Source organism: Anguilla rostrata, chromosome 16 (genome assembly GCF_018555375.3).
Source record: "Anguilla rostrata isolate EN2019 chromosome 16, ASM1855537v3, whole genome shotgun sequence".
In the NCBI taxonomy this organism is placed as follows: domain Eukaryota; kingdom Metazoa; phylum Chordata; class Actinopteri; order Anguilliformes; family Anguillidae; genus Anguilla; species Anguilla rostrata.
Genome location: NC_057948.1, coordinates 9,447,171 through 9,466,824, shown reverse-complemented (window position 1 = coordinate 9,466,824; position 19,654 = coordinate 9,447,171). Strand labels below are relative to the sequence as shown.

The following is a 19,654-nucleotide window of genomic DNA, read 5'->3' as shown; positions in this document are numbered from 1 at the left end:
GTGAGCGTAGTGAGGCGCTCATTGTATGTGAGCATTGTGGGTACATAGCGAAGTGTTTTTGTGGTTCACTAAACTTTTATTTAAATATTTTGTTTTAGTTGCTCATCAGCTCTCTCTGTGGGAAAGATGCCGTATTAAACCAATTTGATGGATTTTAGGGTTTAAAAACATATTTGTAATGTCACAGTACAGTTTCATATATAGATATATTCAGATATGTTTTTATCATTTGTGTCGAGGCCACAACTGATAGACCTCTTCAAAATGTTGAACACAATTTAATTTTCTGTTTATCCTACACCGCTACGACGTGATTGGCCAGTACGGATAATAGCACACAAAGCACACCGACCTCTTTGAAGATTTTAATTGGACAGCGTGATGTCAGACTCGCATTATCGGTGGTTCCGCAGAGCGGCGTGCTTCGACGCTAGCCGGTGCTGCTTTACTGAAAGACAGACCTCCATTTTGATAACGACCCGTGGCGCACGCTGCAGCGGGCGGACGTTCCCACGGCAACGCATCAGTCACTTTTAAACCCGACAACTGGGCCCGATGAGTCCTCTCTTTTTAACACATTTTTCTCGGCCAGCTAACTGCCTTGACATACAATGACGATAATTTACTACGAAGCAGCCTTGTGTCCGTTAAGTACATTCTTCAGTCTTTAAGTAACTACGGGAGGAGCGTTTATGAGGACAGCTGGATTCATGCGCACGGTTTGGGTCGAGAAACAAGCCTGGGATTGTATGACATTGACACTCAAGCACACTGCACACAACTAGAAGGAAATTTAGTAAGGTCAGCCGCAAGTAGGCCAGGATGCGTTTTTCTGGGGGGGTGGACATTTCACACAAATCTAAAGGTGGGGGCGGGGGGTTGGGTAATTTAACAGGGTACACAAGTATGTTCTACAGGTGGGGAGTTGGCTAAGTCGTCCAAGGGCGGTGGGTTTAAGAATCTACGAGCTGCTTGGCGTCGAGCGGCACGCGCTAGACGATGTAGTCCATCTCGGAATAGAGCGCGTCTGTCAGTTCCTCTTCGCTGGAGGAGGAGTTCTGCGCTTTCAGACACAAGGAGCCACGCCTGTCAAAAAAAAAACAGACATAGAAAATTTCAGTTAAAAACGTTCAGCTGGACTGACGCGTGCGCCTGTCACTGTGTGTCCAGTCACGAAGACGAAAGCATGTGCAATTTATAAATACAAAAACCGGCCTAGTGAGCCTATCTTTGGACTGAAAATGAAATGCAGAGAAATCATTTGATGGGTAATGTCACCTTAGGCTCCATATATGAAAGCGGGTAGAAAAAAGTCTACTAACATCTACTGTATTCATTTTCCTTTGCTTATTCTGTTCAGAGGACGCTATATGCATTTTACCTAAACCTTCACAGAACAGTGAAATGCAGAGAAAAGCCCTATATTCACTATATAAAACGTCTAAATATATAACAGTGCTTCACAACTTCACTTGTAAGCCAGATTTTCCGTTGGTGTACCTATTACTGTAGGCTATTGGCACACAGTGTTGAGGGTCATTTATCACCGTGGTTCTGATGTCCTGGGATAGGGTGGAAAAACCATTCTTTCCCCCTGTTCATGGTGAGGTTAGTTTTGACCACCAGGTGTCGCTGTAGTTGTTCTTTCTTTAACAATCCGATTTATTTCAGTGTTTCAGAGTTTTTATCTGTATAAAAACATGTTGTTACATCCAGAAAACTAGACCTGAAATATTTAGCCCACAATTCCACGGTAGGATTCATGGCTGTAACCAGGCAAACATCAAACCTGCGCTGATGCTAACTCAGTATTTCTTGACGGTACTTTCACAGGCTAAACTAATGCAAGAATGCGGCTTGCAGTTTTACTATATTTGTTTTGTTTCGAACGAGGACGGCGTCCGGGGCACAGAGTTGTCTTTAACCCCGTCTGAACGGGGGCACCATGGGAAATTGTCGTAAAATCGCAATGATAACAAACTGCCAGAGTGTATCCCTGTCAGTAATTTACTCCCTTTCCTGCCTGTCTGGGTGTAACACCCAAAAAAACAAAAAAAAAACAAGATCATCCAGGAGAAACAGAAAGCCTGCTTGCCGGTTGCTCGCCCTGCCACGAGTGTCCTTGGCCAACGAGAAGCGTCTTTATTCCCGGGAGACGTCCTCGCCCCCACCCCGGCCATGCGACGCTAATGGCCCGGCGCGGGGGCGGGCGGTGCGCCCCGCGGTCAGGGGAAGACGAATGCGCCGAGCCGCCGCCGCTGACAGCTCCCGCCGCGGAGCCGCCTCATTTAGAAAGCGGGTCAGAGCGCAGCAGAGATAAGGCCGTCCCACCGGCTGCCTGCGCGGAAATGCTCCGCTGCGTCCAAACAGCGCCCAGCCCCCCCCCCAAAAAGTCACCCGAGGGGAAAAAAAACGCTCCGGTCGTTTGAGGAGCCGGTGGACCGGAGCGCCGGGGCGAGGGCACGTCGCCGTCGTCACGATCGAACGCTTCCCCGGGCCCCGACGCCTTCGAGCGTCAGCGCTGCCTTTAATGACGGAGCTGATGGCTTTTTTCTGTCGTGCGCTTCGTCTCACAATCTCAAAGCACGTTATAGAAAAATGGGGGAAATTTCATTAATCGTCATCTACGCAGCTACAAATCGCAAAGCACCTCTCGTCAGGACCGGAAAAGGTGGCGGCTGCCTGTCTGAGAGAGGGGGGGCGGAGCCTGAGGAAGGGGAGGAGCATGGGTAGGAGATGTGGGGCGGCAGGGGTGGGGCGGGATGATGGGAGAATGGAGTAAGGAGGAAGAGGAGGGGTGGGGCCTGGGTGGGAGACGGGGGGACAGAGGAAGAGGAGGGGGCGAGGTATGGGTGGCAGATGGGAGGGCAAGAGGAGGGGACAGAGGAAGAGGAGGGGGCGGGGCATGGGTGGGAGACTGGGAGCCGAAGGAGGAGGAGGCGGGGCGGGACGGGACTCACCCACGGGGCAGGCACTGGAGCCCCCCGGCGCAGGGGCAGTGCTCACGGGGCCCCTCCCCCTCCATGTCCCAGGACAGCAGCTCCATCAGGTGGTTGGGGCGGGTGCGGCAGCGCTCCCGCTCCATGGGCATGGTGGTGCAGACCGGGAACAGCAGGGCTGGCCGAGGAAGAGGAGGAGCCGGTCAGAGAGAGAGCGAGCAAGAGAGAGAGAGAGAGAGAGAGAGAGAGACCGAGAGAAGGACAGAGTGAGAGACCGAGAGAGAGAGAGAGAGAGAGAGAGAGAGAGAGACCGAGAGAAGGACAGAGTGAGAGACCGAGAGAGAGAGAGAGAGAGAGAGAGAGAGAGACAGACGCCGCGCCTTGTTAGCTGGCCTCCGGGCTTGATTGATGGTCCTGGCTAATTCGGGCTTTGCCAGGACACGGTGGCAGCTCTTCGCTGTAAGCCCACCGGAATTCTGCGCATGGCTCCGGCCTGGATTTCATCTCCGCAGTCTGACATAGTTTGGGCCCGTTCGCTTAGGAAAACTGAATTTTAGTTGAGCTACTGGGAACAGACACCAAGGCTCAGAACTGATGATTCAGTGCTTTGTATCCCCTAGCCTACTTGTATTGCAAAGAGCAGGTCTGTTCAAAGTCACAGAGATCATTCCATTGACTTTGCTTCAGGTTCATTTGCCATCAGGCACAGTGTCCAGTTGTTCTTTTACCAGACCTTATCAGTGGATTCAAGAGCGGGTGGACTGGCTGTACCTTTGTGGAAGGCACAGCAGAGCTCTGTGTTGCAGTCACTCTGGTATTGACAGATGCTGCCTGCTTCTCCCTTGGTGGTGTTCTCAGAGCACTGGCCCCACACACACAGCTGCCCCGAACAGCACTCCTCGTCCTTTGTGCAGGTCTGAAACACACACGCAAGCGTGTGCAAACACACACACAGACACACACACACACGCACACAGATACACACACCACACACAGACACACACACACACACACACACACACAGACAGTGAACACAGGTATCCATTACATTCAGAGCCATTATCATCACTTGCATTTGCTTCATGAATGAAAGCTTGCTCACGTAAAAACTGAATGAGGGATTCATAGATAGTTTCCACCTCAGTTAGGGGCACTGATTTCACTCTAAATCTGTTAATATCTAGCTCCAGTAGTGTTGCTTTTTCTCCTCAATATGGGATAGCCAATCATATACATACTTACGTGCATCATATGTATATGTAAGTGCCTATTGATGCAACCTCCAAGCACTCCTGCTCTCCTCCTAAGCACACAATGGCAGACACCACTTATCACACCCCGCAGTTCAGAAGTCAGGCTCGCACAGACATGAGTCAGAGGAAGACACTTTGCGCGTAGCTTAACAGGCGCACAGTAGCTCTGCCCTTAACAGGCGCCCTGATTGGCCGGTGGGGGGCGGCTGGTGTGCGATGACACGCGGTCATCCGGCCAGACTGCGGCCCTCCCATCCATTACTGGGCAGCACTAGAGCCAGTTGTTCATCACCCCGTGGAGCTGCCAGCCACGGCCAGCGCAGACACTGCCTGGATTCAGAATCAGAGCGCTGAGCCCATCTGTGCAGCAGAACGGTGCCTAGATGTACACCGTGATAAATTTAAACCTGTTTCCGCACCTAAAAACATTTGCCAGATTATGAAATGGTAAATTGTATAGAACAGTGGTAACCAACCCTGTTCCTGGAGATCTACCATCCTGTAGGTGTTCGTTTCCAGCCTAATTTGGCACACCTGACTCTACTAATTAAGCAGCTCAATGAAATCTCTTGCTGTTCAGTGAGGTGTGTTTTCTTATGGTTGGAGTTAAAAACTACAGGACAGTATATCTCCCAGAACAGGGATGGTTACCGCTGGTAGAGATCAATTCTAAATAGAGGATAGCTAGACTGTGGATGGATTCTAGCCTGAGCTAGACTAGTAGCTTGGGTGTCCTTAATCGTGTTTGAAAGTTGCAGGATAAATTCACTGCTGGATCCCCATCGATTGTCTGTTTGAATTTGTTTTGGTGCATTTTATTCTGGCATGACCAATTTGGCTAGCTCCTGCATCGTAAGATTTGTATCCATAATATAAAACTCAAAACGTGCCTGCAGGGAGTGCTCTGTTTAAAATGAAATCCAGGGTGATATAATACAACCAGCACACAAAATTGGAGGGTTACACTTGAAAAAAAAGTTGCACAGTAAGATTTGGTCCCTTTAAAGGAAACCTAGGGCAAATGTATAAAAACATACATTTTCGTAACCTTTTATCATTTAAGAAATTGATATAATTGGAGCTCAAAATCAGTAAATGCATAGATGCAAACCCCAGGAGTGTTAAATTCAATAAGCCAAACGCAAACACTGACAATGGCTGTTAAAACACAGAGGAATGCATGTTTATCACAGACGTGTATATCTCTTTATTACAGATGTAGAAGTGTCTATTATGCCCAGCACGCCCTTTTCCAAGGTCGTTTTCCCCGCCCATCCGGCTCTGTGCGGCATATGGATTGAGATTATTGGGAGGTCTCCCTTTCTCCGGGACGTGTGCCACAGTCTATACACCCGGCTTCTCGGTTTCCAGACCCCCCTGCCAAACGCGTCCCTCCCGAACGCCGAGCTTTGTCCGCGCGGGACAAAGAACACGGTGTTCTCTGGGACTGCGTGAAAACAGCCTTTCTGCACATCGTCCTTCTCTCTTTATAGCCTTGCTTCCGTATGTATGTTTTCATATAGACTGTGCCGTGTGTGTTATACTCTTAGTGTGTCAGTACTGTTGTGTTGTACTCTTTGTGTGAGTACTGTGTTATATACTCTTAGTGTGTGAGTACTGTGTGTTATACTCCAGTGTGAGTACTGTGTTATACTCCAGTGTGTGAGTACTGGTATGTTGATACTTTATTGTGTGTGAGTACTGTGTGTTATACTCCAGTGTGAGTACTGTGTTATACTCTAGTGTGTGAGTACTGTGTGTTATACTCCAGTGTGAGTACTGTGTTATACTCTAGTGTGTGAGTACTGTGTGTTATACTCCAGTGTGAGTACTGTGTTATATACTTTTAGTGTGTGAGTACTGTGTGCTGTACTCTTAATTTGTGACTACTGTGTGTTATACTCTTTGTGTGTGAGTAATGTGTGTTATAATCTTAGTGTGTCAGTACTGTGTTATACTCCAGTGTGTGAGTACTGTGCTATGTGTTATACTCTTATTGTGTGTGAGTACAGTGGTACGTGTTATATTCTTAGTGTGCGAGTACTGCTTCGTGTATGTTTTGCAAGCATCCAGTTTTTGGCGACCAGCAGGTTATGGGTTCCACACCTGAGTGCAGGGGTAGGCAGTATATTATAAAGCAGTTCTTATAAAGAGCACCCACCGTGTCGAGAGCCTTGCAGGGCAGGCACCTGGAGCGCAGCGACTCGTAGAGGCAGTAGCGGCCCTTCTCGCAGTCCTCGTCGATGATGCACTCCTGCGGGGCGGGAGGACACAGCGCGGTCACGGCGGGGAGCGGTGGCGCAACGCTCACAGCGCGAGCTGTCTGTGCACTTCCTGTTTTCCTGTTCCAAGGGCATCCCCCCCCCCCCCCCCCCCCCCCACGCCCCCACTTCCCTCCACAGCCCTCTCGGTTACACCACAGTCACACAAAGCCTACACAGCTTTAATCATCATCCTGAGGCACAGGGCACTGAGGGATGGCCCGATCACAAGGATCTGCACCAACGACTTTTTTTATTTATCCAGAGCGACTGACGGAACCCTCAGGACATGACACATTTGTACACGGCCGTGACATCTGCAACGAGACCTTCCATTTCATCAGCTTTACAATCTGCCGACGCCTGTGTGAACTTGCGTGGGGCAAGACGTTAAGAGGTAAAAATGCCACCCTAAGACTGAGCGAACCGCTTAACCGCATCACTTGACAATTCTGTGCGAGCACACAGGAAAAGCGCATTAAATAGGCTCTCACTGAGTTTATATTCAATCCCGTTTTATTAGTACAGTGCTTTTTTTTTTACAGAGAGTCTGTCTCAGACACTTTATAGGAAGGCAAGAAATAGAAAAATATGAGTCCCGGTAGGGACGAAATGTACTCTTATTAAAGCTGAAAGTGCTCAGAGGACGGTGATACCCGAGGTCCCAAGAAAAGGACTGGAAATGAAGAAATACTGCATTTGGGCCAGGAATTTCACTCGCTTTCATGGTTTGTTAATGAGAGTTCAATCAGGAACTTGGCTGTAGAGAGAGTTGGTCAGTAAAGGAGATTGTTATGAGTGCAGACAGGGCCCTACAGCCTAGACATCACTAGCTGAAGCCTGGAGAGAGGCACTGGCTGACAATGCCTGGGTGTCCGTAGTCTCAGGAAACAATCCTGTTTAATTCGCCTAAGCCCCCATTGTTACTCCAAACCATTTGAGAAACACCCACAGGCTTCAAGTTGTCATCACTGATAGATGTCCTACCCCAACTGGCACTAGCTCTCCTATAGCACTGTGTAGCCTGTGGTGTGGAATAACAAAGCTTGTGGGAGAGTGCTTCGAAGCAGAGCTCAGGCCTCTTCTCCACTGCTGTTCTTTCTGGAGAATGACTCGAGAGGCAAAACCGGTGATTCCAGACTGGGGAGAAAAACCTCCAAAAGCATCCTTATCGGGCCCAAAAAATTCTCATTCCTCCAGTCAGGCACCTGAAGCTGAATTCTTCCCCAGCTCAGTCCGGGACGGCATTGCAGCGCTGGTCCCCCCACGGGTTAGGGCCGGCTGTTTTTTTGGGGGAAAAAAACGCGTCTTCGCCCCGGCAGCCGCCAGATCCCTGGCGGCTACGCGGGCTGTGGAGCGCGTCGGCGGGCCGCTTCGTCTCGCCTCCCTTCAGCTTACGGAGCTGAGCCGGAGCGGAAGCTTCTCCATCGGACGAAGAGCGGGAAATCGGGTCGAGCTAACGAAAGCGGTTAGCGCTCGTTCGCCTGCGTGTCTCAACCCTCTGCTCTTGCGCTCCGTGTCGCAGCGCAGTCGGAACAACGGCGTACCGAAGTACGTAACTCTCTAGATTAATCCCGACTGTTACCGTCGCGGGAGGAAAAGTACCGCTGAAGAGAGGAATTCGGCATTCCGCTCGAGCACGGATTCAATTCATTAAACTGAGGCTGACGACGATAAACTTCAGCCATCGGCAATAAAATGTATTTCGAGGCATTAGAGGCTTTTGATGGCGTCCCTCGGCTCAGACGTGTTATTAATTATGCCATAGCACGGCATGGGCCAGATGGTACTCTGCGGTTCGGTGTGTTTTCCCTTGGTGCGGAAACTCCACTGACTGGCAGAGCGCAGCGTTAGTATCCACCCAGGCTGCCCAATCCCCCAGCAGCACTTACTGTAAACTGGGAGATTTCCCTTCACTCTTCAATTCTGTCTAGACTGGTGGGATCAGCATGTTTTCCAGTGAGACACTGGTTCTCCCCCCACACTCCTGGTTACTGTATCCTGTCCTGTTTGAGTGCCTTAAGGGCGCAAAAACAAGTGTACTCTCTCTCAGAGCGACACTCTAAAAAAAAAAGCGGAGAGGGGGGTTGGGTTGAATGGCAGCGCAGAGTAAAGCTCCCAGTCCTCACTGAGGTTTCGCAGAAGGAGAAACCACAGAGCAGAAATTCTGAGCTGGCTTTCACCCCATGGAAAACTGAGACCAACGGCCACAAGCCCATGCAATTGCAAGACTTCACTACACATGTAAAATAAGTCTGTGCTTTACCCAGTTATTAATCCATTGGTTTTTACATTACTTTAAGCAGTACTCAAAGGCATTTTTATAAAGTCAGCAAGCCACTGTCCATTTTTTAAAGGGAACCTACAGTCAGAGAAAAGACTCAAAATGCAGAGGTGCAAATGCAAACCTTTTGAATGTCTCCCGTTTGGTTCTTGTTTCAAAGTGGCTTTTTGTTGTTTAAATGCTGAGGGATTGCCATTGTCACTCTGGCCCCAAGGTCTGCTAGGAATGTTGGATGTTTTAGTTGTGGTTTTAATAGTCGTTGATTTGCAATAATGTATTCCTATCGGACAGAATGGTCCCATTTCAAAGAGATCTGTTTAAACCAGCCCCTGGATAATGAGAACAGCCGCTTCAAAAACTGAGACTCTCGAGCCGGTGAGCCAGCAACTCACTAGTTTCTAAATGTAAATAGCATTTTTATCTAGCGGTTCCCTGTGCTGTGCGACAGGGGCGGCCCCGGGAGCTAAGCAGGCTGGCAGCATTTTCGCGTCGCACACAAAAGCCTACAGAGAGACCTGCCTTGTTAATGACGTCTGCATCTCCGAGCCCGGTAGCATAAAAACTAGCAGTCACATTAAAGGGGAGCGGCAGAGAGCCCAGTAGCGTAAAAACTAGCAGTCACATTAAAGGGGAGCGGCGGAGAGCCCGCGTCTTCCCGTAACGACCGCGGGCCCCTCGACGGTCCCGCCAGCCGCTTTCCGTGCGTCCGATCCAGGCGCCTCAAACGACGCCGCCGCGAAAGTTCAGTCCCCGCGGCCGCCTCACGGGCACTCCGGTGCAGCCTGAAGGGCAATAACCCAAAAGTAGGCCCAGCGTGTTTACGGCTTTGTTTTACGACACGAAATATAAATCCGGTCATTTAATACGGCTGAACTCAGCCCGGGAGAGATTCAGAAACGGCAGCGCGGTTAGTGGTTAGCAGTTGCTTTCAATCGGAACGATATTCTCCAGGGTTTAAGGTACTGTCACAAGATTCCGCCCGTGTGCACACAGGCTATCTAATGTGACCTTTAAGAAACAGGAACTCAAATGGGAAACTGGGACGACCGTATGCGTATCCCCAGATAAGCAATTTCCTGTTTCGCCGCGTTGCTAGAGCACGCCGAGAACGCCAATGAATAAAGCATGAGACCCGGCACCGCGGGAGTCCGCCAACACACACACGCAGCAAATTAAGAGGACGCAGGAGCCCGCCTTCAAAAGAGTATTTTTTTAATCAAATAGAAACAGGCCCGTTTCCGGAAGACCGGCGGGCCGCTTTCAGTCCGCCCCGGGTTCCCTTTGAAGACCGCGAGTGTGACTCACTGGGACTGGGAACGAGGCAGACCTTCTGTTCCGCCGAGAGACACTAAAACCCACATCTGTCCGCTTTCGCCGCGGGGAACCGACCGACAACAGCTAGCTAAATTAACAAGTGTCTCTTTTTTTCGAAGACTGCTGCCCCGTTGAACCCTAACAGGTTCTAGGAGCTGAAGAAGGCAAGTCCGGCTGTAACCTAACTGGCGGAATCGGCTAATGCCAAATAAGTCAGGTACTTGTTACACCTGCGCTGTGGGTCTGGAGGGCACGTGTGATCATACACGGGGGCAGAAGGGCGGTGTGCAGCTGACTTTTCCTGTGTCGCTATGTGGCTATAAGCCAACTAAGCTTCCTCAGCGAGAGTAGTTTTATGCGTGTAGCTCACCGTGTCCATGGTCTCCTGTAGTGGTGGGTTTTTCTAACTGGCTTTATGACACAGACAACAAAGAGCAGAACCCAATGTGCAAGTCCAAACTGTGAAGTGCCTCAAAGCATGGTATCAAACGCACACACACATACGCTCCCCCGATGACTCCATGACATGGTCTAAAACCGTGTTCTTCTTCCCAATCAGGCACTGCCTAAGCACGCGGGTGTGCACCTATTATTACAGTACCTTGAAAGTTTATAGAGCGCCCTCTATGGTGAGCGTGTGAATAGCAGTGCAGGTTAAGGGCAGTGACACCAGCAGGGGGGAATTCGTCTCTTCACCCGCGCACCCACCAGGAGGCGGCGACTCATGGGCCCCCGCGGCTCCCGACCGTCGCCAGGCCACGCCGTTCGGCTGGACTACTGGGGCCGCCGCGCGCCGACGGGAAGGCAAACAGAAATCCATTCGCCTGCTACTTAAGAGAAACAAACATCCGTTTCCTGGATGTAAGTTGCCACGGTGACGGGATCGGCAGTATCTGCAGATTGGACAGATGGCAGCAGTAGAGAGCGGGACACTCCATCTCTTTTATATACCGCGGCGGCGCTAACTGGGGACATGCTGGGGCTACAGCGCTGAGCCCCTGCCACACACCCCCGCCCCCCCCCCCCAAGCATTTTCTCACAATTTTACATTTTACAGTAAAAAAATAAATTATCAGCACATCTCCATATATTGACCTAGAAAAATTCCTGGTGCTGCCACTGGTTATGTATCTGTTTTTCTGCATTGCTCTTATTGTAAAACATTTGTAGAACACTGTTTTAAAAGTGTTACATCAATAATATTAATTATTTCTTCTTCTTCTTCTTCTCAGTAGTAGTAGTAGTTGTTGTAGTGGTAGTAGTAGTTGTAGCAGTAGCAGTAGTCACAGTTGTAGTAGTACTAGTAGCAGTAGTCACAGTAGTAGTAACAGTAGCAGTAGTCACAGTTGTAGTAGTATTAGTAGCAGTAGTCACAGTAGTAGTAACAGTAGCAGTAGTCACAGTTGTAGTAGTACTAGTAGCAGTAGTCACAGTTGTAGTAGTACTAGTAGCAGTAGTCACAGTAGTAGTAGTAGTAGTACTGGTTAATTATTATTACTATTAGACCTGCTACTTGCTGACTTAAAGCACTGATGCTGACCTGTATCTCCTCTTCTCCCTCTCTTTGTATTTCACATCAGATAAGGGTTTTCAGGCCCTCAACCAAGAACAGCAACGCAAACTCTGTGACTTATTCATTTAATAGACGACATAGGCAATCCAACGTCATTCGATAATTAAGTGTGCTGCTGCCGCCGCCGCCGCTCGAGCCGACCCTTCAGCAGCCTCGTCACGTCAGCGGCTTTGGCGGTCAGGCATTCCAAATGGGCCCGGCGCAGCTCTGCGCGGCCTTGATCGAAGAGCACACCTTCCCCCCCCCGTCCGTCTGGGAGGGGAAAACGGGCTGCTGGGGCAGACGGCATTAACCTGGCTAACATTATATGAGAACTCCGTGTACTAGCAGAGCCAAAGGTTTTATTACAATTTCGGTCCGTATATAAAGTGGTTGTCAGAGTTATAAAAATGAATTTCATAAGGCCGAGAGAGAAAGAAAATCTGACCTCTGGCATAATAGCAACTGCCAAGAGAGCAGAAGCATCGGAAGTGCACTATTAACTGTTGACGTCATGAAAAAGCATCCTTAGTCATGAGGACCTTTGCCTTCAGCTCAGTGAGCTAACTGTCTCTCTTAGGGTGACCAGCTGGGACCCTGGGGCCCCATTACCCTCATTGTAACAGACCGACTGTCATTTGCATGTCCGTTTTTAACGCACATCGAAAACGTCACACCCGTCTCTATTTGCTGCAAGTAGCTCAAAGCTCACCGACTAATAAAGCCGGTTAAAAGCCGCATGCGTCTCAACCACAACGTTGGACTTTTCCGGCACTGAAATTTCTTAGGCAGGCCGCCTGAGTGTTTTTTTTTTTTTTTCAAGCCGCCCAAGCCAGGAGAAATCACACAAAAACAACATCTGTAGAACAATTATGTTCCATGCATTTATAGGTACAATTTGGTCATGAATGATACCGCATTTCAGGCTTTCAAGTTAACGTGCAACCTTACACGCTTAAATTAACTACAGTAGAATCCGCTTACTTGCATAAAAGAATGGACAGTAGGGAGAGTGTTGACGACGCGATTTTCAACAGAAGTCACCTATCTTTGTAAATGTAGGTGGTTTTGTGTCTTTTTAGGGCAATTGCGATTTATTTATGCAGCATCTGCAACTTTTTATTCAGCGTATAGGCTATTTATAGATCATTATGCAATGTAATTGGACGTAATTCCATGAAAATATGCGACAATGGTTTGTGCAAATACGCAATCTGTTTACAATGGAATGAACGGGAAATGGTTTGGAGTTTGGCAATTCTATGCAAATACCCAAATTATGCAATAATCCGCTATGTAATTAAGTGGATTCTACTGTATTATCATTAGCCTACATGGTTTTTGCCTATATGTGTAGACTGAACTCAGAAATAAAATTCTGAAAAGTATTTTGTTGTTTAAGGTACGAGTAACACCAGTGACAAAAAATATGGTGCAAGCATTCCTCGAGTGAATGTATAAAAATAATGTAAATACATTAAGCTGCCATTTGTGTGGACTCATTAAGTTAAAGGGTTAATATTTTACCCAAAGCTTTGCGTGACAAAAATGAAATGCTTTTCAAGATATACTGCAATTCCAAATACCGCTATTACTGTAGAATGACCCCCTTAGAATGTGTTAATCCTTCTATAGACTGTATCGTCATCCAATTCCGGCACTTACAAAATATAACTCTTCAAAAAATATTTAAATTGTTCCCAATTTCATTTTTCAAGACCAGAACATTACAAGTCACCAACCTAAGCCCTATTCTGAGCCAGGATAACCCCTGGTACTGATAAAGAATGGTTACTGTTTTTCATTACATTACAGGCATTTAGCAGACACTCTTATCCAGAGCAACTTAAACAATGTTTACACTGCATCCATTTATACAGCTGGATGTATACTGAAGCAATGCATGCTAAGTACCTTGCTCGAGGGTACAACGTGTTACAAGGACACAACAATTCCGACCCGGGAATCAAACCAGTGACCTTTAGGTTACAAGACCCAGTTCCTTACCCATTATACTACACTGCCACCCTGAATACTATAATATATGGCAGCATCTACACGGTTAGTCAATGAAGTAAATGGGAGCAAAAAAGCTCCCACGGTGAAGAGTTCTGGTGGTTCCAAAACAGTGTGAGGCACATTTTCCTGCCATGTTTTGGGTGAGCTCATACCTTTACAATGTCTAAGTCGGGAGTGTGTCCAGTCTTATCCCAAAAAAGGACTGTTGTGGGTGAGAGGTTTTTGTTTTAGTCCAGCACTAAGACACCTGATTCTACTCATCAAGGTCTTCATCAAAGATCACGATTAGTATATTAGATGAATCAACTGTCATAGTGCTGGGCTAAAACAAAAACCTGTGCCCATACCAGCCGTTTTCGAGTAAGACTGGACACCCTGGCCTAAGTGAATCATTATTTGATGGTACTTCATCCAGTCTTAAAGTATTTCTTTTCTGCAGACAGTGGCGGCTTTCAAGATGCCCCTGTCGACAGTTTGGTTTGAGGAGCATGACACGGGCTTTATCTAAATGCCATGGCTTTCTCAGTCACCAGACCTGAATATAGTCCAGTGTTTATGAGATTTTCTGTAACGACCCCCCCAGACAGTGTTTTCCAGTTCCACAAACGAACTGAGTTGATTGACTTTCTCATGAAAACGTGATGTCATATGCCTCCTACAGAAATCCAGATGGACATGCAGACCATACCGGCGACAGCCATTGGCCCAACACCTTACTAAGTGACCTCAGATTGGTGTTCACATTTTTCAGTTCAGCTGTACATTTGGTGCACGTGTAGGACATCTTCTTTACCTCATCACTTGAATTAGTATGTTCTTAATGTGCATTTTTGCTTTCATCTCACACAACGATAATGAACCAAGCCGCACAGCGTCCTTCTGGTTCAGCACACCCGCCACGTTTCTGTAGACCGCAGCCGACGGAACGCCACTCACGTGCTGGACCTCGTTCTCTTTGCCGCCGGACTGGATCACGGTTCTGGAGAAGTGGGTCACTCCTGTTCTGTTGTCTGTTACCTGACAGACAGGAAGATTTTTTTTTTTTTACTCAGATGATACATGAAAAGGAAGCCCCAAGTCTTGGGTAAGCACAGCTAACCCCACAGCCCAGGGGACCCCAGAGCGCGTGACGGATTTAGGAGAAACCCTTCATGCGCTCGCTGGTGTGACTATCTGCACGACTCCGTGCTCAGCGTCATTACTGGCCATGTGTCCCTGTGGACTTGCCTTGTTAAAGAGTTATACGCCATTTCCACAGTCCCTTCATTAGAACCGTCTCCATACGTGCATTTCTGAATGCCGTTTTTCCAACGCGAGAGATGTGCGCGCGGTCTGTCGGTGGCTGCAGACTGGTTTCAGTGACACGGGGGCTGTCACGTGACACTCAAGGAATGAGAGAGTCTGCTGGGCACACAGGGCACTGCACTGCACGGGCACATCTCTCTTTTTTTTGCGCCAGGCGGTGCCCAGGACCCAAGCGGACTGTTCTGGCAAAGCCTCACACTTCGTTTGATAGCAGGAGGCGGTGCGCCTCTCCCGTCAGTGCAGTCCAATTAAATTCAGTCTGCTGAAGTGCCGAAGCTCTGTTTACCGAATAAGGAATAAAAACCCCTTTAGAAAAATAAGTTTACAGTTAAATCAATGACCTCAAGGTCAGCACTGGAGTTCTAACAATCTATTGTTGCAACTGTATTTTGATGGACAGAGTTTGAATATTAAATCAGTTTTAATGCACTTTATGTTTTACTAATTTGTTTCATTGTTAGGACTGTTTTTTCATCTTTGCCAATTTGCCCCTTCAGAGTGTAACAGAATGAGATGTGCAGAATCACAACGCACAATGGGGGTGGGGGGGGGGGTGCTGGAGTTGCACATTTTGGAGCTGCGTACTTGCAATTTTTCAGTGTCTCCTATCAAAAACCAACTTGTTTTTAATTTATGAACAAATATGAGGGCTTTCTTTCTCTGACACAGACACACAAACACACATTCTCCTGTTTCTCTCTCACACATACATTGCACATGCTCTTTTTCTCTTTCTCACAAACATACTTTCTCATACAGACCCCCCCCCCCCCCCCCCTCTTCCAACACACACTGCATTAATAATACAAAATGTATTATAGCCGTATTGTCCACATGTACAATGCTGTACCATGTTGATCTTTTCCACCGTGTGGACGGACTGGTTTCCCACCGTCCTGTCCGTGCTGCTCTCCTCCTGGTAATTGGGAGGAAGGTCATGTACATACAGCATCGATCGGGCGCTCTCGTTGTCCATCTATAAAAAGAGGATTCATAAATACGTCTCCAGCAGTCGCGGCTCAGAAATCAATAAAGCAGCGAGGGTCGTCTGGAAAAGCCTTATAGGGCGGTGATAACTAAAGACACTGAGGGCACCGATAATCTGAAACTTTCGTTTGAAACACCCACATATATACTATTAAAGTTTAGGTCCAGAGTGTTTTTATTTGGAAAGGCCAAGCAAGTGTAATCGTACAGGCTGAACACGTGAGATTTTCATTCATTCAAATTACATTTATATGAAAAAAAAAACTTAACAAAAAGTTTAAAACTTAACGAATAGAACGGTATACCTAAATGTATTTAAATCTAGTAATTTATAAAAACAGTTAGCGATAACCCAAATGAGCACATAGCCTATAGGCTAATATATATCTTCTGTAAGCTAAAGAAAACCCCCATTGAAGTCGACTACCATGTACGCAAGATTAATAATTTTATCTGGGTGCATCTAAAAATTCAGTTCGTAAGTGGCAGATATCACAGTATTCTGTTAGCCCTACAGTGGATAAAACACCCGGCTACGCACTGTTTTGTAGTCGGTGCAGTGAATAAAAAAGCCCTTGGCACGACATTACCTGGTACACCGCCTCCTCCAGTTTATGCTGCGTGTCTTCCATTAGCTTTTCCACCTCCCTAAACATATCGTTCAGTGTGGCGTGTCCCTGAGCCAAATTGTCCTCGAGAGTCTGGGTGATGTCCGTATCCACCACGGATGTTGTCGCTTGCGGTGGAAAGCCATAGACCATCATCGCCAGGGATAAAATCAGCGCAACAAGCCGCACCATACTTGCTGCAGGAGCGGGCATCCTCGCACGATCCAGTCTCACAGGACCCAGTCCTTAAGAAGTAGGCTATGCCGTTAACCTGAAGCGCTGTAAAGAGAAATCCGGGAAAAAACTATGGTTTTAAACTCTGGCCCCATTTTCAAGTCATAATAATTAAAGTGACGGAGCTATATTGTGTAAAGCCTATACTGAAAGCGAATAAGTACAGGTCAAAGTTTACATAACACGTTGATAATATGTGAATATGTTATTTGTAAACCTTCCGCCACGTACCTTTTGCTGTGGAGGGGAAGGATTTGCGTTCTCCGTTACATTAGCTACCTGCGTTTCTGCCTTCTGAGCATTCCCATTTACTTACTCCTTACACATCGAGACAATGATTCATTCTGCCAATGAAACAGGGTGGCACACTGCAGTGGGCCGGCTGTATGGGTCTCTGAGGTAATACCGGAACATCTGCGCAGTAACTGCGCAGACCTCGGGCAACTTTTTAACCCACCGTTTACATTTTCGTTTTGACACTTAATAATTTGCGTTTTTCTCTCGAACGTGACATACAATAGGCTACATGTTTAAACGAGTTTAATGTATTTTATTAACTTAAATATTGACTTTTAGAAATGCCGAACGTAAAGAATTTACAGGACTGAAATTATATAGATCTGCGGCTCTGAATTTTATTCAATTCGTGGCGTGCTGAATAGCAATGAAAACGATATTGTACATTTTTCGGAGTCAGAAGCCCAAAGGATAATGACTGAACAAAGTCATACTGTTAACCGTTTAGTTTTATTACAAATGTAGCCTGGGCAATGGGCTAAGCCTACTTGCTGTGATACAGTTCTAACTTCTTATCAGTTAAGTAAATGCACATATAAAAATAATGCCATATTTTGATTATGGTGAAGTAGCAGCGAATCGGCAAAATTAATTATTTGGTCTAAGTTTGCCCTCGTGTGGTCAAATATGGCATCGCGCGTTAGTTGCACTTCTCCTCATCAAAATAAATAAATAAATAAATAAATAAATAAATAAATAAATGATACATCGCCCAGGACCAAAAACTGGGGTACAGATTTACCTACATTTTGAAAATGCAGTGATATTGGCTATGGTATCGACGGCACATATATCAATTATAACTGTCCGCTTGCGCCTTTGTGTAACTTAATGCATATATTGTTTGTCATCAACCCGTTAAAATTCACTTTAATTGTTACAGCTAAATTAAGTAATATCAGATGTAAATAGTGAATCATACCTGTATGCTGTAAATGATAGAGCTGCCATCGAAAATTACAGTTTGAGAATTTATCATGTGCCTTGGCAAAGACACCCCAATCTGTTTATTTTATTAACGCCTCAGACTTTTTATATAGCCTATAGCAATAAAATAAGGCTCTTTTTGTGACCACATTTTCGTGCCTACAACCATCCCTAAAATTCACTTCAGACTTATAAAGTATAATATTGAGTTTTGCTGCCAGGCTGAATTGAATAGTACTCATTAGACAACAAAAATGTGGCATAAAGGGTGAAAGAGCTATTTTCAAAGATCAGATTAGACCATTTTTTGTCCTTGGACTTTAACAAATTCACTTTTAAAATATACATAGGCTCATTCCTTATCAATAAGTTCTGAAGAATAAATGTATAAATTGTAAATATCGGTTAATTAAAACATTGACTGGATGACAGCTACGTTGCTGCTGTAGGCCTGTAATTTCAGCAAGTGTATAATTACAGCGGGTTACCGCTATGCAGGTGCGCGTGAACTGTCCATGCCCCGTGCGCCTGACATTTGAGCTGGTAACGTCAGCTGTCTGTGTGCTTGTGCTATTTTGCCTGCGCAACTGGCACAGGATGCCTTTTACTTAACACATAGAGCACAGCAGAGTATCCAGTCTGACAGAAGCGGGGGCATTTATTAGCATTTATTTTTTTAAATCATAGTAGGTCATAGTAGTTTTCCCTTTTATTGCCTGAGCATAATGACTTCTGGGATGTATTGGACATTAGTAGGCTATGGTATATTGTTAATTGTACGTTTAAGATGCATGAAATATCTAGAAATATGTGTTTGAAATTATGCCTTGGTTAAAATACTTGTAATTGATGTGATCTTGGTGTTTCAGGCGCCGGAGTGCCATGCTCATGGGCGATGCCGATTGGTTCTGAGTTGTCTTTGGGTTTTGCTCTTGCTCATATGAACCTGTAGGTGGCTCTCTCTCCATACTTCAACCATATTGGAAATACCGTCTTCAAGTACGTGTATTTGTGCAGTATTGAGATATCCAGCACTTGTCTTTTGCTTTGCTAAATAAATATTATAGAATGTGGATTGGAACGAACACACTTTATTGCATATACCCCACAACCGAGGTGTAAAAGTAATAAGATGTTTTCATTTTACGTGATTTGTCCAAACGAGGGCTTTCGACATCCCAGTGATGAAATGTCACTAATGTAATGGGTGTGATATTCTTTAACACTGTCGTAAAGGACCAACAAGGCCGAAAACCTCCTGGTGTCACTTGGAACTGTAACCTCCCCAAGGACCAGCTGCCACAGGCTCATAAAATCTGAGACGCAGTCTGGTGGAAGGGCTTTGCAGCGTGCGCGCGTGGGTGCGTGCGTGAGTATGTGTGTTTGTATGTGCGTGCGTGCATGGGTGAGTGTGTGCGTGTGTGTCAGGGGGCGGGACGGTTGGTTTATATCAGTCGTCTTCAGCAAAACAATCTTGTTGATACTTGCTTGGCATCACGTCACTTTACATCTATTCTATGAGATATTGTCGCTTTTGGTTCAGTATCATTCTCCACTCTTGTTTCAAAGAGAATAAATTAGAACAAACACTGTACATTATAAAACGGTGTCCTTTTCACACTGAGCGTCAGATGTCTGGGAAGTTAATAACTGGCACATACTGTATAATGTTCG

General features: G+C 46.6%; 2 protein-coding genes across 3 annotated transcripts in view; one reads left to right on the top strand and one right to left on the bottom strand.

Annotated features, from left to right (window-relative positions):
- Positions 1–352: 352 nt before the first annotated feature.
- Positions 353–17,137, bottom strand: dkk3b (dickkopf WNT signaling pathway inhibitor 3b). The gene is made up of 8 exons (XM_064313825.1): positions 16,988–17,137; positions 16,505–16,801; positions 15,778–15,903; positions 14,559–14,639; positions 6,354–6,446; positions 3,711–3,855; positions 2,961–3,117; positions 353–1,086 (listed from the first exon to the last, which is right to left on the bottom strand). The coding sequence occupies exons 2-8, from the start codon at positions 16,733–16,735 to the stop codon at positions 993–995; spliced, it is 927 nt and encodes a 308-aa protein (XP_064169895.1). The 5' UTR covers positions 16,736–16,801; positions 16,988–17,137; the 3' UTR covers positions 353–992.
- mical2b (microtubule associated monooxygenase, calponin and LIM domain containing 2b) overlaps positions 6,666–19,654 on the top strand; it is a 103,318-nt gene continuing 90,329 nt past the window's right edge. Inside the window, exon 1 of one of the 2 annotated variants that reach the window (XM_064313823.1) lies at positions 6,666–6,850. In XM_064313823.1, coding sequence (XP_064169893.1) covers positions 6,670–6,850 — 181 coding nt within the window. In that variant the 5' untranslated portion in view covers positions 6,666–6,669. The remainder of the gene's footprint in view (positions 6,851–19,654) is intronic. The other variant, XM_064313824.1, reaches the window with a different exon arrangement.

Excerpts from the sequence above, each read along its gene's own strand:
- dkk3b (XM_064313825.1), bottom strand. The coding sequence starts at position 16,735 with ATGCCCGCTCCTGCAGCAAGTATGGTGCGGCTTGTTGCGCTGATTTTA. Across the intron at positions 15,904-16,504 it reads TGGAGGAGGCGGTGTACCAG|ATGGACAACGAGAGCGCCCG; the intron begins GTAATGTCGTGC and ends CTCTTTTTATAG. Across the intron at positions 14,640-15,777 it reads CGGTGGAAAAGATCAACATG|GTAACAGACAACAGAACAGG; the intron begins GTACAGCATTGT and ends CCTGTCTGTCAG.